Source organism: Mytilus trossulus, chromosome 5 (assembly GCF_036588685.1).
Source record: "Mytilus trossulus isolate FHL-02 chromosome 5, PNRI_Mtr1.1.1.hap1, whole genome shotgun sequence".
Lineage (NCBI taxonomy): Eukaryota > Metazoa > Mollusca > Bivalvia > Mytilida > Mytilidae > Mytilus > Mytilus trossulus.
Window position 1 is genome coordinate 57,983,801 of NC_086377.1, and position 26,881 is coordinate 58,010,681.

At 32.8% G+C, this 26,881-nt stretch overlaps 2 protein-coding genes across 6 annotated transcripts in view; one reads left to right on the plus strand and one right to left on the minus strand.

Moving 5' to 3' along the window:
• LOC134718970 (galactoside 2-alpha-L-fucosyltransferase SEC1-like) lies at nt 1-13,772 on the minus strand. 3 transcript variants are annotated; one of them, XM_063581854.1, is made up of 2 exons: nt 13,704-13,772; nt 1-1,605 (listed from the first exon to the last, which is right to left on the minus strand). In XM_063581854.1, the coding sequence occupies exon 2, from the start codon at nt 1,581-1,583 to the stop codon at nt 498-500; it is 1,086 nt and encodes a 361-aa protein (XP_063437924.1). In that variant the 5' UTR covers nt 1,584-1,605; nt 13,704-13,772; the 3' UTR covers nt 1-497. The 3 variants fall into 3 exon arrangements, with proteins under 3 accessions (XP_063437924.1, XP_063437925.1, XP_063437923.1); XM_063581855.1 differs by lacking the exon at nt 13,704-13,772 and adding an exon at nt 4,879-4,927; XM_063581853.1 differs by lacking the exon at nt 13,704-13,772 and adding an exon at nt 4,826-4,932 and having other exon boundaries at nt 2-1,605.
• Nucleotides 13,537-26,881, plus strand: part of LOC134718969 (mothers against decapentaplegic homolog 4-like) — a 25,314-nt gene continuing 11,969 nt past the window's right edge. Inside the window, exons 1-6 of one of the 3 annotated variants that reach the window (XM_063581850.1) lie at nt 13,537-13,654; nt 17,038-17,306; nt 17,797-17,971; nt 18,508-18,537; nt 20,884-20,955; nt 22,650-22,793. In XM_063581850.1, the coding sequence (XP_063437920.1) occupies nt 17,070-17,306; nt 17,797-17,971; nt 18,508-18,537; nt 20,884-20,955; nt 22,650-22,793 (658 nt within the window). In that variant the 5' untranslated portion in view covers nt 13,537-13,654; nt 17,038-17,069. Of the gene's footprint in view, nt 13,655-13,674; nt 13,784-17,037; nt 17,307-17,796; nt 17,972-18,507; nt 18,538-20,883; nt 20,956-22,649; nt 22,794-26,881 lie in introns of those variants that run through there. The other 2 variants (XM_063581851.1, XM_063581852.1) reach the window with 2 other exon arrangements.

The window sequence follows — 26,881 nt, forward strand, 5'->3', positions numbered from 1 at the left end:
GGACTGAGACAAAAGGTTTAAGAGCAAGGTTACAATGCAATGGTAAAAAAAAATTAAATTTCAAAGGGACATAACTCATGTAAAAATAATTCAAATTGATCAATGCTGATTTTCAGATTCATCCCAGATTTTGAACTAGGACATAAATTTTATAAAAACTCTACAACAAATTCAGGAGTTACAGTGCTAAGAATTTAATTTTCTATATAAAGGTATATTTTTAAGAGACATAATTCATAAAAAAAGTTAATTACCACTGATTCTAAAAGCGGATGTTATATACATTTCTGTTACATTTGTATAAACCATTGAAAAACATTTCATAAAAATCTGGCAAGAATTGTACATTTGAGACATGTAAAATGCAAACAGTCTAAAATACAAAACATGTATGAACTGAGCTCTAAAATCATTAGTTTCCTTTGGTTAAGAACTTAAGAGCAATCAATGGTAAGAATACAGAGCCCTTTTGAAAGATATATTACATTTATGTCAAATCATCGTAGAAAAAATGAACAAATGACTATAACACTGATATAGAAACTTGATGTAGACTGATTGTGTGCACTGTTTATTGGAACCCAGTAAGGAGGGTAAAAATCCTCTTTAACTGTTTCACGGTCCAATCTGGATCCAGGTTCTGGGTAGTTTTTATAATATACTGTATAACCATTGGCCAACCATGCTCCCCACCAACCAAAGGTACCAGTAGTGATAATGGAACTATTACACATTGACAATAATGCTAGATCTATCCCAGGAGTATTCCTTGGAATTACAACAGAATTTTGAAATTTTAAATTCTTCAAGCACCACTTGTAATCATCGGAGATGACGAGAAATTTGACCTTATTGTTGAACTTTTGTTGCATGTGGTTCACGGCATTATGAAGATATTCCAGTGGAGCAGATTTAAAACCTATTTTTACAGATGATGAAATCATCATGTCTGTTCTTCTAACATGTATACATGTTGTCTGAAAAGAAAAATTATTCTGAACATTCTGACGAAATATTTGTTCTGCATTTGACATGATGGTCTTTTTGAATGTGAATTCTTCTCGAACTTGCTTTTCAACATATTTAAAATATTTCCAAGACTGCAAATAGCCATGAATTGTTATGTTCGAAACAGGAAGTGACTCCATTTTCTTATCATATGCACATGGTAAATCTTCACATATTGATTGCCTACATAATGCATTAACTGCTCGCACACTTTTTATATTAAAAATATTTCCTAAAGAAACTTTTCTGATGGATTCAGGACTGATGTATAATAACGCTTTATTTTTCCTAGCAATTCCAACAAGTGATGCATATGCAAATAACCAGTTGCCAAGACGACCTGAGAGCGCTACCGTAAGATAAACAGGCTGTTGTTTAGTTTTCGGTAAATTAGCAATGCTGTTGATATGAAGCTGACATCTAGAATATTCCTTGTCCCAAATCTGTCGTACAAAATGAACATGGAGTATAGAGGGCACTGTTTGTAACCATGACAACACTAGGTATGTAATTATCAGACTGAGACAGGCGAGACAGATAACAGGTCTACTACATCTTTTCTTGATTAACTCCATACTCCATGGCAATGGTCAAGTCCTATAAAAGAAAAAAACAAAGAGTTAGGGCCATAATAAATAATAGGTTTGTTTGCCCAAGCGCTACCTACCCAAAACAAAGCTGCCTACTCAAATTCTTTTCTTGTCCTGATTTGAAGAAGTTATTTTTTTTTAATCAAATAGGCATGAAGACCAATAAACATCTGATACTTCAATTTCTTTTTTTGAAAAAAAAAATGAAAATGCCTACCTACCTACCCACTGTCTTAACCTTTGGGTAGAGTTTGGGCAAACCGAAATATTTTTAAGTGTGGCCTAAAGCAATTTAAAGATGTTAAAACTGTACAGAATAAGTTTTGGTGTAATCAAGGGTGCAAAAATTTTTATACTGCTTTTGATAGTTCATACACCTTGAAGTGCAGCTCTTGAATACTTTCTATGATTTTGTGCTTTGTAAGGTTTAAATGTGATAAGTACTATATATACCATGGTTTTTACGAGTTAACATATTTAAACAAACAAATCCGTAGGATGAGTTTGTTTAAATATGTTAATGAGTAAGACACATAGTATATAAAATTTGTAATATAAATAAAATGATTGACAGCTTCAAGACCTTCAACTTATATTGGAAATTGATCACGTTACAGTTTTATCCAATGAAATGGAAGCTAGCGCAAGTCAATGTTGCGCCTCATGTATGATCTTTGGTGTATTTCGTGTAATAGAACCCCTGAATTTGCAAAAAAGGAAATAAAATGTAAGATTTTCCCGATTTTCATTTCGTTTTGCTCCCCGTGTATGGTTGTTTGCGCAAGTAACTTCATAATGTCATCAGACTGGGGTAAACAAAAATATTGGATTCCAGCGTCAGACAAGGATTAAATAATTATTCTAATGGCAGTAAGAATTGTTTTTTTATGTTTTCAAGTATCATACAAATTAATAATATTTTACAGAATTTTCATCTCATTGAAAAATGCATATTTATACATTTCTAGTTTTCGTACAAACTGCTTTCTTCCGTTATTTTATTAATTCGATTATTGAAATTCGATTATTTATTAAAACACAATTTTAATGATAAAACACTGTATTTAAACAGTAGCGGATCCAGGGAGTGTAGATAGTGTACGTTCCCCTAATTGTTGCAAAAAAACCCATGTTTTTTCAGATATTTGTAGCTGATATTTATTCCTTTTTCTATAGGTACCCCCTTTTTTAAATCGAAATTTAATTGGATCTTTACAAAGGAAATGATAGTTTCACATTTCATTTTTATCACAACTTAAAGAAGACACATTTAGTAATTGTTTCCAAAATTAGGGGAATTCGTAACAATCCTATATAGTTTGAAAAGGTTTCTTAAGATTTGGGTACACATAATTTTTTGCTTTTTGTTATGAAATGAAAACATATAAAGATCTTGACCTTTTAGTACGTTTAACAGTCTCCTAAACATTCAAGAGGCGGATACATTTAAAACTGAAAAGGTGGAGCTTCAGCCATGGAATAACATGAGCATGAATATGTTTATATACCATGGCTGAAGCTCCGCCTATTTTCCTTTGAATTCTAGTTGAGTTGCATATTTAATTAGCAAAGTATGGTACAACATTAATTTGCATATAATATACCATGATTTTCCCTCACCACACTTTTTAAGCAAATTATTTCATAAAAACATCAAAGGAAAAAATCCAATTTATGTTACAAGAATATTTTCTTTTGTGTTGTTCAATCTTTTGTTTCAGTAAGTCCCCTGACTGATTATATAAGAGCTATCTTCTCATATCTTATCTTTAGATTCTATGGTTTAGTTTTCTTTTTATCACACACAATTGTTTTTTCCATGCATAATCTTTAGTGACAATTTTGCACAACCTGTAGTGTGAAACAAAGCGGTATGGGCTTTGCTCATTGTTGAAGGCCGTACGGTGACCTATAGTTGTAAAATGTTTGTGTCTTTTTTGGTCTTTTGTGGATAGTTGTCTCATTGGCAATCATACCACATCTTCTTTTTTATATTCAGTGACCCATACTTTAAATGTTATTATATTTAAAAAAAAATAAAAAAAAGCATGATTAAAACTGCATTTTGACAAATTATTGAAAAAAAGATGACACAGAATTCTACCATTACTGGCATTAGCAATAATATCATGTACATGTACATCTCCTAATTTTTGTGCTAACTATATACATGTATGAAAATTAAAAGTGCCCAATAAACATGATAAACTTTGAAAATGAGGTGAAGGTTTGATGACAGATCTTTACACCTTACAATATAATATAGATATAGGAAGATGTGACATCAGTGCCAATAAGACAACTCTCCATTCCAAGTCACTATTCTATACGTCATGTATTCATCAAATCTATTTAGTGATGCCACAATCATTAGAAACAATTAAACTAAAAAGATTTGGTGTATTAAATATGTTGACATGGTTGACGGGTAAAAAAAGGTTGTGTTGCTTTTGAACATTTTGGATTTAGTCTTAACTACTTTTGCTTTGAAACCAGTTACAAATATTTAGTCTTAACTACTATTGCTCTGTAACCTATTAAAAATATTATTCTGGGTGATATAGAGCCTATTGTATAATACAGGCTAGTCCGAATAGTAATGACATATGACAAGGCTAATTTTTTTTTCTGGGAATGGCATGGGGTCACAGAAGAAAATTAAAATAGCCTTAATTGCCAGACATCATAATTATTTGGACTAAACACAGGCTATACATGAGGGGGGATAGGAGGGGTCCTGATCCCGAGATCTCAGGCTTAAAAACACAAACTCCAGATATCCCAGGTTTAAAAACACGAAACCTGATGTCCCAATATTCGAAGAAAAAAAAAATCCCAGATCCTGAAAGGGTCAATCCCGAAATCCAGAGCTTAAAAACCTCCAATCCCGGAGTGCCGATACAGGTCCTATCCCCCCTCATATATATAGGCTCTAACATTTACAGACTACACAAATAGGTACCGGTATGTCTAACATGTCTAAATAATGTTTTAGATTTTGAAAGTTCAAAATACCTTTTTAATGGGTGTTAATCAGTCTATTAATATTACATGTATAAGTATAGACTGTCTCTGGTTAAATAGTAAAAAACACACCCCTTTTTTTTACTCTGAATTTGAAACCAGAGACAGAGGTGTGCCTTTGAAAGACAGGTTCCTCATACAAGACAAGAATATGGCCGTTTTAGAACTATACGCTTTGGGGATTGTGTTCTTTTTTTCCTTACTTTGTATGTAGCAGAATTTTTAATGTTTTTGTTGAGTCGAGTTCATGATCAACAACGGTCTAATAATTTTCAGCTGATACAATCTGGTCTCCTTACAAAAATTAAACCAGACCGAAGCCTCTAAAAAAGAAACCCTTCACGGAGAGTTAAAATCCGTATTTTCCGTTCATTTCAAACATTTATTACTGAGCATTTCAACGGCGGATAATATGGGCATCTATAGGTTTTGTACGAAGCTGAAGTGCATGTTTCTGGCTGTCATCTTTATAAAAATGTCCCACAAATGCAAGAATAACAAATAGAAATAATAATTATTATTCATTATTATGATAATTTAACAAGGATCTTGTGATTTATAACTGTTTTGTGTTTTTTTCAGCAGTTAGAAATCATCAATTCTAAAGAAAATAGCTTTCCAGCTAACATACAATCATTGTCATATTCAGTTATTCTAATCTTTGAAATTTAGGCTTCATCAAGCCAAACAGAATGCATTGCTGTTGATATATAGAAAATTAACTACATGTTGACAATTTAAAATTCAAAAGACAAATGCATAAATCTTTGGAAATAATTAAGCTCTATTTGGGATAACGATAGTCATATATTTAATTTTAAGAGCTTATCCTAAAGTTGAAAAAGACTAATAACAAATGTATATTCTATTAATCCTAAACAGAGGTATAATTTCTAAAATAATTTAAAAAAATATATATTGGTATTGTTCTGCACGTCGTGTAGCTGGAATATATATACGCACATGTACATAAAATGAGAGAGACATAGGATACCAAAGGGGCATGCTTTCATGCCACATGACTAAAAAGAAAAAAGACAAACATTACACAAAACACATAAAATTGAGAAAGGAAATGGTGAATATGTCAAAGCGACAACCACCCGACCATAGAGCAGACACTGTGACATCCGAAGGCAACCAATGGGCCTTCAATGTAGCGAGAATTCAACAACATATCAAACTAAAGACTGAGAAATAAGAACCACACAAAAAACTGGATGTGATCTCCTGTGTGGCACCCACACCAAATACTGGATGTGATCGCCTGTGTGGCACCACACCAAAAACTGGATGTGATCTCCTGTGTGACACCAACTCCAAAAACTGGATGTGATCTCCTGTGTGACACCCACACCAAAAACTGGATGTGATCTCCTGTGTGGCACCACACCAAAAACTGGATGTGATTTCCTGTGTGGCACCAACACCAAAACCTGGATGTGATCTCCTGTGTGGCACCCACACCAAAAACTGGATGTGATCTCCTGTGTGACACCCACACCAAAGCTGGATGTGATCTCCTGTGTGGCACCACACCTAAATCTGGATGTGATCTCCTGTGTGACACCCACACCAAACACTGGATGTGATCTCCTGTGTGACACCCACACCAAAAACTGGATGTGATCTCCTGTGTGGCACCCACACCAAAAACTGGATGTGATCTCCTGTGTGGCACCCACACCAAATACTGGATGTGATCTCCTGTGTGGCACCCACACCAAAAACTGGATGTGATCTCCTGTGTGGCACCCACACCAAATACTGGATGTGATCTCCTGTGTGGCACCCACACCAAAAACTGGATGTGATCTCCTGTGTGGCACCCGTCTTGTAGTGCTTAGTGCATCGGACTTCTAACACAAAGGTTTCTGGTTCGATTCCCGTTCGAGATGAAAATTTCCGGAACTCAATTTTCGACTCTCCCTTGACACCATTTGCGAGTATGGTCTTGAGGAAACGATGGTACTCCGTCGGAAGGGGACGATAAATGGCTGACCCGTGTTAAGAGAGAGACATATCTCTTGCACGTTAAAGACACCCTTGTAGATTTCGAAAAAAAGAGTAGGCTAATGCCGCTACAAGGCAGCACTCGCAGCAGCAAAGTGGCAAATGATTAATATAAATTGCAAAACTTGTTTCCCAATCCACTATAAATAAATATGTTTAAACTTAACCCGTCTTGTTGCTCATGTTAGTACAATTAAAACCACTAATTATCAAGTCTAAATCGGTAGATCACATAGAACACTGTTATAGCAGTCTCAGGGTGCAGAAACTGAATTTGAAGCAACGCCCATCGAAGTTCCATTGCAAGTATTGCTAAGCGCTGTCAAACCTTCATGACATGTGATATTTCCGTTTAATGTTCATGGTTGTGTTTCGTGATTTATGATCGCTACCGTGTCAAAACCTATGCAACTGTTTTGTTTTTACAGTTTACTCTGATGTTGTGTTTCCACACAACTGTCCAAGGATAAGGACCGGATGCCAGGGTCCTCCACCATATAACGTACATAAGGAGACATATGATTGCCTCCCCATGCCCGCTAAAGTTATATCTGATTAGAGCAATACAAACACATACATTGCCATGGTACGTTTATTTCAAAGAGACAGATTACATCACATGATAAATATGCATCACTAAACAGAGGTACACAACTCCACGTTTAAACTACAAAACACATACGACCATACATATACATCTGACAACAAGGGTTAGTATTAGCCTAAATGAACATGAAGTATGGGGTTTGTTTATTGTTTCAGGCGGTAGTAGTGTGACCTATAGCCATTGTTGCGGAGATCAACGTCATGTTTGATTCTGGTACTGTTGTTGTTTTATTTGGAAAATTCCTGATTATCTAAACACGTGCAATCGGATATGTAGTTATCAAAGGTACCAGGATTATAATTTAGTACACCAAACGCGCGTTTTGTCTACATAAGACTCATCAGTGACGCTCATATCAAAATATTAGAAAACCCTAACAAGTACAAAGTTGAAGAACATTGAGGATCCAAAATTCCAAAAAGTTGTGCAAAATACGGTTAAGGTAATCTATGTCTGGGATGAGAAAATCCTTAGTTTTTCTAAAAATTCAAAGATTTGTAATCAGGAAAAACTCTCTTATCTTCATTTCTTTAGTCTTGTAATTTTTATGTATTTTTTCTATATTCTAATACACTTATCCTTTTTCTCTACTCTTTATATTATAACACTTTTTTCATTTCTCTTTTTTTTTTGCCCCATTTTTCCTTTTTCCTAATATCTTGGTCCATTTTTTTCTGTAGATTTTGCCAACCACTATCTGCTATCCTGTTAACCTATGTAGACTGTCATATGCTTCAACGCCAAGTTTTTTTTTAACGATGTATATTCTGTCACGTGCAAAGATTCATGGGATTAATCGGATGTGTGATAAAAAATCTGCTAAATGTGTGAAAATATCATTTATTCAGATATCAGTACTTCCTTATCAATTTTTAAACCATTGCACTTGAAGAGGATCGAACAATGAGATTGGACTTGAATTTTACATTATTGTACTAAGTAATTGAATGGCTGCGGTAACAGACTGGCTTAATTTAATTTGGTAAGGCTTTATTTAAAAAATATATATTATAGATATGTATATGTACACGTACGTCATACATACCAAACTAGGACATAATCAAATGAATTGGCGACACTTTGGAACATTATACAAAACATACATAGTCTTAATGAAGACTTTTTAAAAGTATTTATATTATATATACTTGCGAATGATATCTTGGACTCAAATAATAAGGGGGGGGGGGCTCATAAAGCAGGCAATTTTAGAAGAAGGACATGTAAAGCCTATCGTTATCTGGATGATATTTTTTCGTTGAATAATCCAGAGTTCTCTAAATATACTTCAGAAATGAACCCAAAAGAACTTACTTTAACTTAATCTAACATAAACAGCAGCAGTTGTCCTTTTCTAGATTTTGACATTTCACTTTCAAACGGGAAACTTCATACTAAAATTTACGACAAAAGAGACGATTTTTCATTTCGTATTCGTTATTTTTCCTTTTTTAAACGGCGATGTGCCTTTGGCTCCATCATACGGTGTTGATATATTCCAACTCGTTCGGTTTGTCCGTGTGTGTTCTGATGTCATAGATTTTAACGAATGTAATCAATATATCACTGGGAAATTGTTGTGTCAGGGATTTTGATACCATAAATTACTTAAAACTTTTACTAAATTCTTTCATAGATACAAAGATTTGTAAATTTGGCTATACCTGTAGAAAACTTATTAAAAATGTATTTCACATCTAAATTTTATGGTAAAATTGTACTTAAAGCGAGAAAATCACTATGTGATCCGTGTAAACTCATCGAACCTTTTAACAAACTTATAATAAGGGTTATCGTACCAATATGGTAATAAGATCTTTGAATATAGTTTACATTGGCACTAATATCGATCTTGTCATTAGCAAGTTAAAACATAACTAAATTGTATCTTCTTTTGAGGCGGGATGTATAGAGACACAGACACGTTAATTGTTTTATCTCTATAGAAGTCGCTACTCACTATCCTACTTCCTGTCGATACATTTATTTTTGGCATTGCACTAGTCATGTCTTCTCTGACTGTTCATGACGTTAAAATACTAAATCCCTAGGATGTGTTTTAGTTGATTTTAGTCTCTGATGCATGATTTTTTTATTATTAATTGTTTTTGGCTTTTTACTAGCTGTCAGTAACTGCGAGTACTCTCAAATCGTATTTTCTTGTTAATTCGACCTGTTGATTCTGTTTTAATGCTTTTTTTTTATATATTATATGGATCTTGTCTATATACCAGCTTTGATTATTTGGAATATCTTCAAATTTTCACTTCTCCTTACTACATTTGTATAAACTTTAAGATTTACCTGTATTATTAAAACCTTTTTTTTTTCTTAAGTGAATATTTTCGAAGGGTTAAATATTTCGCAGTGGTGTCTTGTCATGGCTTTGTTTGGACTAGCTTGTTTGTTTTCTTTTTGGCCTTGAATGTTTGCATTCAGATATCGCCGATCAAATTTATTCGTTCAGAGAGTATTAAATTACGTTTTTTGGTTGAGTTAAGCCTGCCAATTGATATTTTATCGTGTGTTTTTCTATGTTGTGATGTTATGCTATTATTTCAGAAAAAGGGAGAAGTTTTGGGTCCATTAAAACGTTTAATCCCGCTGCGAATGTTTGCACCTGTCCTAACTCAGGAATCTGATGTACAGTGGTTGTCGTTTGTTTATGTAATATATACGTGTTTCTCGTTTCTCGTTTTGTTTATATAGATTAGACCGTTTGTTTCCCCGTTTGAATGGTTGTACACTAGTAATTTTTGGGCCCTTTATAGCTTGTTTTTCGGTGTGAGCCACTGAAGGCTCCGTGTTGAAGGCCGTACATTGACCTATAATTGTTTACTTTTTTTAAATTGTTATTTGGATGGAGAGTTGTCTCATTGGCACTCACACCACATCTTCCTATATATCTATGTAAATATGTAAATGGCCTATGCATTAACCTCATATGTAGCCGGCTCCATAAGTAGTGGGCTATATTATCACATCTCCTATAAATCCGCTTGAAAATTACATTACACGAGTTTCTTATACTAGATTCCTAATATTGTATTTTTTTTTAATATAAGGTCTTGACGGATTTTGTCTTGTTTTCGAATGCCATTATCTCTATTTTGTATAATATCTCGTGCAGTTTATGAACAATAAAATATTGTTTGAACTAAATCCGCTTATAATTTGCTAAAAACGACTAGCGAGAATAAATAGTACCCTCCTTTTCAACCATAGTCGCTGGTGGCTATGATTTGCAGTGGCGGATCCAGCAATTTTAAAAAGGGGGGGGTTCCCAACCCAGAGTAAAAAGGGGGGGGTTCCAACTATATGCTCCCATTCAAATGCATTGATCGACTAGAAAAGGGGGTTTCAACCCCCGGAACCCCTCCCCCTGGATCTTCCACTGATTTGCCCTCACATCCCACCTTACTTTTTTTTCCGTTGATATATCAATTAACGGGCGACGGACTTAGAATATATGATAGTTCATACTATCGTTACTACAATCCCGTACCCTTTTTAAGAAGATGACCTTCCGTAATAATTCGTACTGTTTGTTTGTATTAACATGAGCAACACGACGGCTGCCACAGGTGGAGTAGGATCTGCTAAGTTACCCTTCCGGAGAAGCTGAGATCACCCAAGTTTTTAGGTGGGTTCGTGTTGCTCGATGCGTTATAGTTCTCTATGTTGTGTTTTGTTTTCTTTCGTTTGTCTTTTGTTCTTTTTGTCGAGCCTTCGACAAAAGTCGAAAAAGCTAGACATGATAGCGATCCTACATTCGTTGTCGTCGTCGAGTCGTCGGCGGCGGCGTCCACAAATATATATTCACTCTGTGCTAGGTTAACAGTTTTTGAAATTTTAATAACTTTCTTAAACTATCCTGGATGTCTACCGAACTTGTGGACAGAAGTTGTTTATAATCATAACACAGTATCCAAAAGTATAATTCTGTAAAAAAAAAAGTCATCCTATTTTCCGTATATTACTTAGACTTAGTTTTTTTCTGTCAGGAAACATTACATTCACTCTGTGGCTAATGTTTTTAAAATTTTAATACTTTCCTGGATTTGTAACAAACTTGAACAGAAGATAATTGTTTATGATCAGATGCTAGTATCTAGAAGGAAATTTGGTTAAAATTTTGTTTTTTGTTTTTCCATATTTTACTTAAAAAATAGACTAAGTTTTTCATCCATTTAACATAACATGATAATAATCTTTATTGCAAAATTACACCCATGAGGGTCAAGCAATACAATCAAACATTAATTTTATACTATAATATGCAATACAATAAAACATTAATTTTATACTATACAATGCAATACAATGAAATACAATGTAATACAATGAAATACAAAAAAATACAATACAATATATAGAATAATAGAACATTAGAGTTGAATTATAAATGTATGTAAAAACACCATCATAACCTTGCCTGACACGGGTCTGACTCCCTCAGTTCTAAAGACTGTTTAATGAAGACTCCAATATGAAAAACAAGTTCAGGAATGGGGTTTAGAATGTGTTTAAGTTACATATAGTCTGCAGTCAGTAAAGTTTTTTTTCAAGTCTATTTAAATTCACAATCTATATACACAAGTCATGTCTTCTTTGACTATTAATGACGTTAAAATACTAAATCCCTGTTATGTGTTTTAGTTGATTTTAGTCTCTGGTGCATGATTTTTTATTATTAATTGGTTTTGGCTTTTAACTAGCTGTCATCAACTGCGAGGACTCTCAAATCGTATTTTCTTTTAATTCGACCTGTTGATACTGTTTATAATGCTTTTTTGTTATTTTTTATTTATATGGATCTTAATTTTGTCTGTACACCAGCTTTGATTATTTGTAATATCTTCAATTTTTCACTTATTCTTACTCCATTTGTATAAACTTCAAGATTATAATTATTTTTTTAAAACCGGTTTTTTTCTAAAGTGAATTTTGATTGGTTAAATATTTCTCAGTGATGTCCTGCCATGGCTTTGTTTGAATTTGTTTGTTAGCTTACATTGTTGGTCATGAATGTTTGTCTCTAATATTTAATTAACTGTGCATTTGTATTCAGATATCGCAGATCAAATGTATTCGTTCATTGTGTAATCATACGTTTTTTGATTGAGTTAAGTCTGCCAATTGATATTTTATCGTGTGTTTTTCTATGTTGTGATGTTATCGGCTATTGTTTCAGAAAAAGGGAGAAGGTTTGGAGCCATTAAAACGTTTAATCCCGCTGCAAATGTTTGCACCTGTCCTAAGTCAGGAATCTGATGTACAGTAGTTGTCGTTTGTTTATGTGATATATACGTGTTACTCGTTTCTCGTTTTGTTTATATAGATTAGACCGTTGGTTTTCCCGTTTGAATGGTTTTACACTAGTAATTTTGGGGCCCTTTATAGCTTGTTGTTCGGTGTGAGCCAAGGCTCCGTGTTGAAGGCCGCACTTTAACCTATAATGGTTTACTTTTTAAATTGTTACTTGGATGGAGAGTTGTCTCATAGGCACTCACACCACATCAGTCTTCCTTTATCTATAGCTATCCTTGATTTTTACAAAACTTGAACAGAAGCTTCTTACAATTAAAAGATAGACTAAATATCTAGAGGAAAAAAGAAGGCGAGACACTGGGTTTCGCTGAACCCTTACAAGTTACAAATTAGAAAATTAAACTTATAGCTAAGGGTTAAATTGAAGTTCCCACAACGATTCAATAAGGTCGAATTATCAAGTTATACTTGCAAGTGAATCAGTCAATATTTTTTTAAGCATAGGTTATTTTGCCAAATTGAACCATACTGGTAAAAGCGAAATTTTATTTCACTATTTAAAATTCATTAGTGATTTAAAAAGGGGGATTCCCAACCCAGAGTAAAAAGGGGGGTCCAACTATATATATCTGACATGTAATATCGTAGCTAGTGTATGCTCCTTTAACTGTTTAATGTCAGTTTGGTATATGTTGTGACTTTATTCTTTATAGTTTTGCTCTTAATATTACACTACTATTTTGTTTTGTGTATGCTAAATGACTTTAAAAATATTTTGGTTTGAATTGGAGGAAGTGATTATAAATAATAAAAATAAAATAATTGCCCTCTTTCTCTCTGCAAGGTACCCCTTCGAATAAACAATTTTAAATTGAAGTAAATTAATGACATCAGCAAATATTAGTAAATGGTTTGGTTTGAATAATTCGAGGAAGCGATTAAAAATATAAACGATGAAAATGATGCCCCCCCCCTTTCCCCTGCAAGGTGCCCCTTCAAATAACAACAAATTAAAACGGAAGTAAACTTAACGACATCAGCGCAGACGCATTGGTTTATTTTGATTTTACTCGCGCCATGAAAAAATAAATAAATTAAGCATGAATTAAAAATGATGACTTAACAATTGATCGTTGCTCGGGTAAGTAATCAATAATAACCTGATGTTAATGAGGAGATAATTTCCACACCTGAAGTTTCATTGATTAAGTAAAATGGAGCCGGCAAATGGCCTCCAGAAGCTGGCACCAGTCTGTCTGGCTATGACATAGTATGCTGGGAGTGGGGACATTATCATACGAGGCCATATTTTTTTTTATTTTTTAATTTTTGTATTAAGTCTGTAGTTCTTTGTTCTTACTTGTTCAGGTGTAAACAAAGCATGCACATGGCATAGATTTGATGCATAGTTCATTTGGAAATTATTATCTGCTTGTTGATTAATTTCTGAAAGTATAAATAAAGAATGATCAAGAATTGTGTAAAAAATAAATTAATTAGAATAAATATTGAAGGATTCAAAGGAATAAAAATTTAGTAAAAAATATTTGGGAACAAGTGGTAATTGAAAAGAAATATGAATTATCAAAATATAATTTATTTATAAACAAACATTATTTATCATGTTTTAAACTTTTATTGTTATTTAATAGGTCTGTATTTTTCTGTTACATATAAAACCAATTAACCCTATATAGTCATGATACCAAGTACCATCTTGTACAATGTAGGACCCAATTGCGATAGGAATCTTTTTACCCAAGAACGATACAAGACTGGATTGCCCTACCACATGCAGAGCTCCAGATAAGCTGCATATTTGCGTGATCACGCAATACAAATAATAGAAAACCCAATGCAATTGTCCATTGCAGGGTTCAACAACCCAATTATTTCAATGGAAAACCCAATTATATGCCAAAACCATGAGTTATCAACCCTTTTATTGGCTACCATTTGCGTTATTTACCCCTATCTGTTTACAGTCGTCGGGTAAACTATTTTTATAATATTTATAATTGGAAATTTCCTGTCGTTCTAAAAATAGATCCCTGCATCAAGTAGCTGAATATGGTCCCTGTTTGAGTTTTCAGTTGCTCAATACGTTCCAGGTACAAAAATGTATTAGCTATTAGCCATACTCTATTGGTATATGTGTGTAACATACTTAATATTGCGATCGGGAACCAGTCTACTCAATAGGTACATGTGTTTTTGTAAACATTTCGATCTTCTTGGTGTTTATCTAATTAGCGTGTGTCATGTAGTTATATTTTTTTCGCATTGCTAGGGATTTTTCATAACATACATTGAATTAAAACGAAAGTGATTATCCGGTAAAAATATTGAATAGAAGCATGTTTTCTGCTTCTTTTGGAAAACTGAGGGAAAGTTATGATTATAACAAGACTCAGCCAGTGTTTTAGGGAAGCGTCCATCGAACCCGCACGGGCGTGTGTGCGTACCATAACGAGAACATTGCTAATAAACACGGGGTTTCATCAAAAACGAATTCAGTTGGAAAAAGTGAACGGCCAAATCAATTATGAAATGATTTATAAGCATCAGAAACCAAAAAGTTCTAATTAAAGACAAATAAACCCAGATTTATGTAAATTGAATAAAACAAAATCATTCAAGTATAATTAGAGTTTCTTGACTATTTTGTATTCATTTTACGGTTAATTAATGAATACACACACCATGCACACAGGCACTGATCAGACACTGGTCTCAGAATTTATTATATAAAGGTATAAGACGACGAGTGCCTGTGAATACACATATCCGTTTTTGTGAGAAAATACAAAACTGGCAAAAGGTTTCAAACAGGACTCAAATTGAACCTACAATTGCTCCTCAGTGTTAATTAACCAAATAAAACAGCTAGCAAATAACCCTAACCATAACAATGCATAACCCTAATCCAAATAAACAGCTAACTAGAAAGAAACATATTCAAGATGGAAAAAAATTGGGGTTGATATTGCCTAAATATTGAATATTGTGTCGATGAAAAAACCCAATACATTAAGGAGCTTGGTGATGAAAAACCTAATTTGATATTAACCTGAGGGGTGAATTGGAATTGATAATCAATGCAATTAAAAACCTTTATCACCCAATTATATAAGAAAATGGTAGGTAAAAACCCCAATTTGTGAATTCTTATCTGGAGCTCTGCACATGCATACTGCCACCAATGTTTTTAAATTCACTGTATAGCAAAAAAATCAAATCAAACTAATACTTATTTCTTGTCTAAATTTTAAATGCGCATCCAAAAGTGGCAAAATAATCAACTTATTGATGGTGGCCGTTTATTAGTAGAAGTTGAAGTAGTGGACAACTTTTAAATGCATGAGATTTCTGACATGCTTCTGCTATTCCAGTGTTACGGACCAATAACTCTAGAGGTCCTTTCTTTATTTTATCATTGGCTTCTACACGTATAATACACCTTAAATATTGCTACTTGTCCACCAATACTGAACATCACTAAAGTTCCTTAAAAATTTTGACATCACAATAATACCTGTAGGTCACCATAGTGACCATACTGCTTTCAACACTGGGTTAACCATGTAAACCCATACCATATTAGACCGCTGGGTCTATGCCTCTGCTGGTGGACGTTTCATTCCAGAGAATATCACCAGCCCAGTAGTCAGCACTTTGGTGTTGACATGTTTATCAATTATGTGGTCTCTTTTATAAATTTTCTGTTTACAAAACTTTGAATCTTTCGAAAAACTAATGATTTTCTTATCCCAGGCATATATTACCTTAGCCGTATTTGGCACAACTTTTTGGAATTTTGGATCCTCAATGCTCATCAACTTTGTATTTGTTTGGCTTAATAACTATTTTGATATGAGCGTCACTGATCAGTCTTATATGTAGATGAAATGCACGTCTGGCGTACTAAATTATAATCCTGGTAACTTTGATAACTACTATCATGAAAGCCCTGAAATGACAAATGTAAAACAATTCAAATATGAAAACAAACAGCCTGATTTATATATATAAACAAAATAACAAAAGAAAAACAATAAAAAAAACAAATATTTTAAGGCATAAATTTAAAACAAATGACAGCTTCTGATTTTGTTTTATAACTTTCAGACTAAGGAACATCGTTAAAACCCATGGGGTCCAAGGCACCAACATAAGCTCATGCCTGTTTTAGCATTGTTCACAGCCGAATGTGCCATACTGGCATAGGCAAGGAAGAGGGAGTGAAAGCTTTTTGTAGTCGAATAGAGCTTATGATTGTCCCTTTGGATAATGAATATACTGCCTCTTGATTAAGCTTTATCATTTATTATTTATAATAATTCTCTTAAAATCAGTGCCAGTGGACTTTTCTTGCTAAGAAATCAGTTAAAAAAATATTTGCCTTTCTTTGGTACAAAAATGTATCTACATATTGTACCCTATTTTTTTAGCATTAAATTCATGCCTTAAAACCATGTAGAGTTAGAAAAATTACCACATCTAACTTTCTTTTATATCTTTCAGACTAAGGAACATAGTTAAACCCCATTACCACCATGGGGTCCCAGGCTCCAACATCAGCCGATGCCTGTTTAAGTATTGTTCACAGCCTAATGTGCCATAGGCAAGGAGGAGAGAGTGAAAGCTTTGCCAAACGGGCCATTGAAAGCTTGGTGAAAAAACTGAAAGAGAAAAGGGATGAATTGGACAGTTTGATCACGGCTATAACAACAAATGGTGCACATCCTTCTAAATGTGTGACAATCCAGCGGACATTAGATGGGAGACTTCAGGTAAAAAATTTGTAAACATACATTTGTGCATATACATGAAAAAGGTTATTTATGTATTATTATCATTTTGTTTATTTTCTTTGGTTACATCTTCTGAAACCAGACTTGGACTTCTCTTGAACTGAATTTTAATGTGTTTATTGTTATGTGTTAACTTTTCTGCATTGGCTAGAGGTATAGGGGAGGGTTAAGATCTCATAAACATGTCCCACCACATTTTTGCACCTGTCCCAAGTTGGAGCCTCTGGCCTTTGTTAGTCTTGTATTATTTTTAATTTAGTTTCTTGTGTACAATTTGGATTTTAGTATGGCGTTCATTATCACTGAACTAGTATATAAATTTGTTTAGGGGCCAGCTGAAGGACATGTTCTTGGTTTAAAGGGATATTTTGAAAGTCTCTACCCTCCCACATACATTTTAAAGAAATAGCCCTAATGATTTGTCTTACAAAAATGTGCTTATTCTTACCATGTTTTTGTATATTTACAGGTGGCTGGAAGGAAAGGTTTCCCTCATGTGATTTATGCTCGTATTTGGCGATGGCCTGATTTGCATAAAAATGAACTGAAACATGTCAAATACTGTCAGTATGCTTTTGACCTGAAGCAGGATAGCGTCTGTGTAAATCCTTATCATTATGAGAGAGTTGTTTCCCCTGGGATAGGTAAATATGAGGGTCAATACAGGACTTTAACTTTCTGTTTGATTTTGACAGTAACTTTCAAATCAAGGGACTAGATAAAGAGAGAAAATTCTTAGATGCAACAAGAACTACTAAGTTGAAGAAAAACATAAAACACCATATTGTAACCCATGATTTACAATGGACACTCCATTCTGTCAGGTGTATTATCATGAAAAGAGCTATGTCTTAACTTGCTTTATATTATCTGAAATTTCTTAGAAAGTCTTTGTATTGTTGGTTACCAATGTTTATATATTAAAGAATATATAAAGTCTATTAAAGTCCGGTTTTAAATTCAGGGGGTGTATTTCTTTACTCTATTTTTAAGGTTTCCTGATATATTATAAACAATTGATGTATCAAATATTAAAGTAAAGTTTTCATTTTTGTCAAACCTATCAAATAACAATTTTTTTGTCAAGATTTCTTAATTTACAGAATTTTATCTTCTTTTTTTTTTGCATTGTTTTTTAAACTTAAACTATTGTCATGATTGTGTTTCTTTCTATTTTTAGATTTGTCAGGATTAACCATACAGCATGCAGGTAATTACATCAATGAATGTGTACAGTGAAACCAAGATATCATAAGTATACATATAGTTATACACTGTATTTCATCATATTTTATCATATAAACACACAAAAAATTACATCCTGGACTTATCAAAATCTTCTGGGACTCACCATTTAAAAAAATGAAGAGTCCCACGAATCACCATGAAAAATTCCTAGTGAGAACCCTGATACAGTAACCATTGAACAGTCAGGGGCATTACTTAAAAGTATTTTTTTTTAGTTACTTATATAGGTAATTTTTGTTTTAAAAAAATTTAAAATTACTCAATAGAGTTATTTTAAATTTCACTAGAAACATGGACTTAATGTATTTTTCATGAATTTTTACAGCATTTTATATCATAAAATGAAGAATTTATTAGATTTAAGAGGAGTATAGAGATAAAGGGTTACTTCAAAAAAAAAATGACAAAAATATTACTTGAATAAGTTATTTTATACATCTTTGAAAAAATTAGTAATAACACTTATTTAAGGAACATATGTAATTGTTTTGGGTTACAAATTATAGATAACTGCAAGTCTTAATTAGTTCACAGGTTTCTGTCTATTTATATATGTCTACCTTCAAGATTTTTGAGGAAATTATATTTTAATAGTCCTAAGAGACAAATCTTTGACCCAAAAGCGTCGATATGTAAGATAAGTGCATCAGAAAGGCAATTAGTGTTTCAGAAAGATTAGATTTTATATTTCATGGGAAAAATAACCAGATGACCGTGAAAATTTGTAAAAGCTAGTAAAATCTGTATAGTTGGACACCTATAAAAATAATATTTAGAAAAGTTACTTATACAAGTTATATTTAAAATAGCCTCGTTTTCAACATTGCTTGTTTAGGTAATTTTAAATGTTACTTGTTTAAGTAATGCCCCCGATTGTTGAACTCTATATGCATACCTGTCAACTGACCCGTATTCTGCGGGTGTGACCCGAGATTTTCTCAATTATGAGGGATCACCCGGGACACCCGCCAGGTCATTCAAATAACCCGGGAATTCCGAAAATGACCCGATTTCACCCGTTTTTCTTAGCTTTGAGATTGATTTCATAAGTAATATTCCTTTGAAATACCGGCAAATTCGTAATTCTTCCATGAACAGGAAGTTCATTTAGCTATACAAACTGTCAAATTAAGTGACCCATTAAGTGTATGGCTTCACTTGACAGCTTTGGTGTCAACAAACTGTTAATTAACACCAATTACCTTAGCTTTAGGTCGTAAATAAATTGTAAACATATTTCAAATAGACTCTAGAGTTACTTCCCCTTATTTGTCACCATTCAAAATTATTCCTTATATTTACGTTTTATGGGTGAAAAAGATTAAATCATTAACCCTTTCCTCCATGGATTTTTTTTCTTCACATACTTGATTCGCATAGGATTATTTTCAATAAAAAAAAATCATCAGGTTTAAAGTTATAATGCATTGTGAAAAACAAATATTTCATCAATCAAATTCAAGTCAGATATCCTCATAAATATTCTTTTCATATTGGATACAAACTTTTTTAAGTCTGATGCAGACATTTTGTAGTCAAAGCATTTCAACTGAGTTACTACACAGGCGTCAAAAGGCGTCATTATGGAGTAAAGGGGGTGGCGTCAAAAAGCGTCATTATGGAGGAAAGGGTTAATAAATATAAAATTCAAATACATATTGAAAACTAAATTTTTATTATTTATATACCTTTATACAATTTTAAAAAAAAAGTTGAATTTTTTTTTTTACATTTATACCTTTTTTAACTATATTACTATATTTTATCACAGTCTAATTTCCTTCTATATAAAAAATGGTATGTTTAAAAGAAAATGTACCATTAATACTGAAATTCAGCTCGAAAAAGTTTGTACGCGTTATGACCTGAGATTTGATTCCTCAATGCAGGTCATGACCTGCATTTTCATCGTCACAGGTTGACAGATATGTATATGTGATTATAGACATGCGTTCTTTTCTTCTAAAGAGAAAACTAACAGCCTTATTTATATATAAAAAAGTGAACGAAAAACAAATATGTAACACATAAACAAACGACAAACATTGAATTACAGGCTCCTGACTTGGGACAGGCTTATACATACATTATTTAGCGTGGTTCACTGAAAGTGTGAAACCATTACATCAGCTGGCATGGTTTCGATTTGAATTTAAATATCAGAAGTAAGATATGATGTGTTTAGATATATTATTTTAGTTTTTTGTTTGACAATCCCTACTTCAATGATGTAACCATGACAATGATTTTGAATTTGAACTCAATGCAAGAACTAAAACTGATTCATTATTTTTTTAATTATTTTTAGCTCCACCCACCAGACTGGTGAAAGATGAATATGGAAGTGATATCGGTATGGAAGGGGCAAGTAGTCAACATGGTAGGTTATCATTGGTTGATGCTGTCATGTGGTGTCTATTTTATGCTAATTAGTGGTTTCAAATTATAATGTTAGTTCAGAAAACACACATTGTTTTCATAGTATGGCATGTCAAATGTGACATTGAGAAATCAACAAACCACATGCAGAATAAATGTGTGTTTCTGACTCTGTAATAGAGAAAAAGAATAATTTAACAATTTTAATAATAAAGGAAGTAGGAAAAGGTCTATAAATACTTTAAATTGGTATTTATTTATGATATTTTCAATTTATGATCTGCATTTCTAGCTCACTTGCTTTGAAAACAGTTGACCTTGCTAAATTTCACATAGTAGATGGACAATTGCACAGAAAATGTTCACAATAAGATGTTTCAGGGCCTAGAAGGATAAAATAGTCATTGCTGTAATGTAATTATATTGTTTGATTTTGAATGACTGGCAGAAGTGTTGTTAGCCAATCACTTTTAATTTTAAATAAATGTTTTTTGTATTGACCAATGAAATGCTGTGTTATAAAAATCATGCATGATTTGTCAGCTTAAATGTATTTTTTTGTAAATAAAATTTGTAATGTTAAGTTGATTATTTTGAAAGTTAAAAAATTTTGCAGCATCATCATAGACTTTAAATTGTGCTTTTAAATTTGAAATTTAAAAAATATTAACTGTTTGACTATATTATAATAATTTGAAATTTAAATTAAAATTTTAAGCATTATGAAAATTAAAATAGATTTTTTATGGTTATTTTCCCTCGCCCTTGTTCATCATTTGTTAAGCTTGCAACAAGCAATGTGTGTCGAAGAATCAAAATGATCTCTGTTATTCATCAGGCACAGGCCTTAGAATAAACCTCAAACTATATGCCAAAAAAAGTTGGGTTTTTTAACACTTTAAGGTGGTACCTAACACTACAGGGAGATAACTCTGTAAAGTCAGCTATACGTTTTAATTACTTTGTGTTGTAGAGGGAATGTTAAGCTTCTCAATGTTTAAAATTGGTGTTTGTCAAACTACTATATAACCAGTGTAATTTTTCTGACAAAACGGTTGGGTCAAAATTTTTAAAATTTTGATATATTTTTGTTAGACATGTTAGAGGGTCAAAGTAAATACATTGTCCAAATTTTATGAAAATTAAATGAGCCAAATTAATTTTAGTGAAAGTATTGGGTACCACCTTAACATGCTTAGGGCTGTTCCAGAAAATACTATGTCCCCCCCAGGGAAGGCAACTTTTTTTAATATTATGTGGGTGGTTGTATTTGAAATACCATAATGCAAAGGAAGTGTTGTTCTAATTTATTTTTATTTCTGTGGGTGGTGGGGGTTAAAAAAAAGTGCCGTCCCTGGGGAGGACATAGTATTTTCTGGAACAGCCCTTACCCTTTCCCTTTATAAATTGTATTCTTTTGAGGAAAGTTCATATACACAGTTTATTTCAATAGATTATGATAAAAGTTTTAAGGTGACAAACAATAAAATGTTTACATAATAATTTTTTTCCCACAATGCAATAATTTTAACTCTTGTAAACATGATCATTTTGTTTCTTTGATGATGCTGCATATTAAAGTGTATTTAATTTCAAGAGCTGAATGAATAAATGTTGGCAGACGTCAGTTAAATTCAATTATCATTGAGTTATTTTTTTAGGAGATATGATTTATTTAATTGGTTGTTTATCTAGGTCAAGGGTCACCGACCCCTCAGAGCACAGTTCAACACCAGCAGCTACACCAGACACAGCAGTTGGCGGGGGCGGGGCAGGCTGGACCGAACCCTATCCACGCCATGTCCCCACAGCCCCTGTCTTCACCTTCTCCCCAGTCAGGTTAATGTTTGGCTGTGTGTGTTACAGACTGTCATATTCAAGCTTTTTATATACACTGATTTGAATCACTTTTAAATTACTAATCATAAACATGTTTGTCAAGTTCAATTTAATTTTTCAATAAAAATAGCCAAAAGTAAAGGGAAACATTTTAAAAGAGTCATAATATTAAACATGAAAATAATAATTTTAATTTGAAATTTGATGCATTTGTTAATTATTGCAATTCACACAAACTTATGAAAAATAAATTCAAAAGGAGTAGGTTCAACAAGCTCACTGAAACAAGTATATATGTTCTTGAATTTTGTGATTTTTTAAATTTAATTTTTGTCAATTTGATGAAAATATTTTTTATAAAGATATTAAAACAAAATTAAACAGTTTTTAGCATAAATTTCTTACTACTTTTCAGTATTATTTCAGAGATTCTGAAAATAAGATCATATTTGGAGATTAGGTCTTAACTTTTTTTTTGGAAAGTACTTTATTTAAAAGACTTACTGATAGAAAAAAAATAGCACTGAAAGCTTGATATTGACAGATTGTATTTAATGGCTTATTTTGCATAGAATATAGTTGCTATGGTGATGTAACTGCACGTCTGCTTCATAATACATATAGTCTTGCTTGCTTGCATATTTACCTATATTGTATGTCTACCTACATTTGTATATCCTTTTATATGTGAATTTCTATAATAGTACATGTATAGATATGTGTGTTCTTTTTAGCTTTCCATGTTAAAGTTCATGTAGTTGTTGGATTTGTTTGAGCTTTTGATTTTTCAGTTTGATTAGAGAATTTTTGAATTTTCCTCTGAGTTTGGTTAATTTTGTTCTTTTACTTTGTACAGTACTTACTATGATATGCTGTTGTCAGTCAGTGATCAACACTTCCGACAATTACCCCAAAATGCTTTCAACAATTTTCATTAAACTTATGTGAATTGTTTATATCCAAGCTCTCTTTCAATTTTCGATAAATTTCAGATTTTGCATTTCTGAGTTGTCATAATAGACGTATTTACACTTGTATGCAAATTTGTCTGCCATTATGTAAAATCACACAGGTTCCCGTAAACTTTGAAATCATAATTTAAAATAGTTGACGTCACAATTTAAAAGTGATTGTTGCTTGAAGTCAAAGGGTGATTCAGAGTAGATCTAAGGTCATTTGGAGGCAAGATTAAGCTAAATACCAAAAGTGTAAATACGTTTATTTATTCCTTATAACATGGGTGATCATGGTGATTATTCAGTTTCTGACTGTGACTTAGAAATGCTTTGAACTATTTTCATGAAACTTTGGTAAATTGCTGAAATATAATGACATTAGTTTCCTTTTGGTTTTCAAAGAAATTCAGATTTTTGGTTTTGGAGAATGGGACTTTATTCATACAAAAGGCGTGATTTTCCAGTTTTCAGATAAAAACTCAAAAAATATTCATGCAGATTTTATGAACTTGATGTATTTTGACTGATTTTGAAGAATCACATTAAATTTTATCCAAAAATAACAGTAACAATAATTATTTGAGACCTTTAACATTTTTGACAAATCACGGTAAAATTTTAACTTATTGACCCTATGGGTATAAAAAAAATGACCATTTGATGCTTGATGGTAAAGGACATGTATACAGTCCTATAACCCTAGAAGGTTGCACTTAGTTAATACAGCTGTTTTAAAAACCAGGCCTCTTCTGGAGAGATATATGTATATATATTATATTATTCATAAAAAAATTGTTTTGTTTACATACTGATTCCTAGATCTTATCTCTAAGCTTCATCTCATAGAGACCTATTTTCTGTTGTGTCTTATCAATGTTTTGCAAACCTTACTGTTCCAAATAAAACTTTACTAGTCTAGGGCATTAGACTTGTGACTTATGGAGCAGAATTTGACTTGATGATTTTCTACCAAACTTACAGCTCTTCTAGATTGCTGCTTGCTTATTTATTCTAGGTTACATTTTAGGCAGCTTATAGAGTAGATTGATGTGTAGATAACAGGGTTAAGGGGCTACATGGATTCATTATAACTTAGGGGTACCAGTTTTTTCGTGAATAAGCAGGGGTTTAAAATAGTGAGAGTTTGAGGTCCAGGACCTGTCTTTTCTTAAGGATGTATTCTTCTGACTTTACAGTCTCGTTCAGTCTCATTGAAATCTCGTTCTTCAATTATTTCCAAAACATGTGACACGGAAGTGGAAAATATCAATGATTTTTTTAAATATTATAATCAAACATAAATCTGTTAAAAAAAATTGTATTTACAATGAATGGTTTATGAGTAATCCAGTTTTCAAATTTTGCTTCCAATCAAGTCAGTATTTTTAGCCAAAATTTTGAGAAAATGGGTGAGGGATACAAAAAAAGATTTTACAAGAATCATGTACATCCCATATCATTTTGGTCTTTTCTAGTTTCTTAGATATGTATTTTTTCAATCATTTATAACAAACAAGTTGAAATAATATGCATTTTGTTCTCAAAACTGAGAAAAATCACAAAAATACAAAATTAACAGCAAGGTAAATTTTACACAAAAAAGCGTCAAAATATGATAAAACTTTCTTATATTAACACCTACCTATAGTTTTTGTAAGTAAAAATCATTCAGATTGGTCCACTTCATCTTTATAGAAAGTATGAAAAAAAGTTTAATTGTGGAACTGTGATTTTTTTCACGATAATAGCCCAAAAATAGGTAAAAATCGATGAAAAATGGGAAAATCATCAAAATTGGGCATTTTCAAAAGGCTGTAGCAAAAAAAGAAGTGCACCACCATATGATATTTTCTTCACCAATTATTTTGTAACAGTCTTATAAACCCAAAAATCAGGCTTAGAAAAAAAGTTTAATTCTAGAAATTTTTGGCTCCTCAGAGGTATACATCCTTAAGGAGAGGATTTTTAATTTCTAAATTACAAAAGTCGAGGATCTACTGTTCTTTAAAGTAATACACAACCATCTAATTTCTTATGGAGGACCTTTCAACAATGGCTTTGCTCATTGTTGAAGGCCGTACAGTGACCTATAGTTGTTAATGTTTGTGTCATTTTGGTCTTTTGTGGATAGTTGTCTCATTGGCAATCATACCACATCTTCTTTTTAGCTCACCTGGCCCGAAGGGCCAAGTGAGCTTTTCTCATCACTTGGCGTCCGTCGTCCGTCGTCGTCGTCCGTCGTCCGTCGTCGTCCGTCGTCGTTAACTTTTACAAAAATCTTCTCCTCTGAAACTACTGGGCGAAATCAAACCACACTTGGCCACAATCATCATTAGGGTATCTAGTTCAAAAAATGTGTGGCGTGACCTGGTCAACCAACCAAGATGGCCGCCACGGCTAAAAATAGAACATAGGGGTAAAATGCAGTTTTTGGCTTATAACTCAAAAACCAAAGCATTTAGAGCAAATCTGACATGGGGTAAAAATGTTTATCAGGTCAAGATCTATCTGCCCTGAAATTTTCAGATGAATCGGTCAATCAGTTGTTGGGTTGCTGCCCCTGAATTGGTAAATTTGAAGAAATTTTGCTGTTTTTGGTTATTATCTTGAATATTATTATAGTTAGAGATAAACTGGAAACAGCAATAATGTTCAGCAAAATAAGATCTACAAATAAGTCAACATGACCAAAATGGTCAGTTGACCCGTTTAGGAGTTATTGCCCTTTATAGTCAATTTTTAACCATTTTTCGTTAAAGTAATCTTTTACAAAAATCTTCTCCTCTGAAACTACTTGGCAAAATTAATCCAAACTTGGCCACAATCATCTTTGGGGTATCTAGTTTAAAAAATGTGTGGCGTGACCTGGTCAACCAACCAAGATGGCCGCCACGGCTAAAAATAGAACAAAGGGGTAAAATGCAGTTTTTGGCTTATAACTCAAAAACCAAAGCATTTTGAGGAAATCTGACATGGGATGAAAATGTTTATCAGGTCAAGATCTATCTGCCCTGAAATTTTCAGCTGAATTGGTCAATCGGTTGTTGGGTTGCTGCCCCTGAATTGGTAATTTTGAGGAAATTTTGCTGTCTTTGGTTATTATCTTGAATATTATTATAGATAGAGATAAAT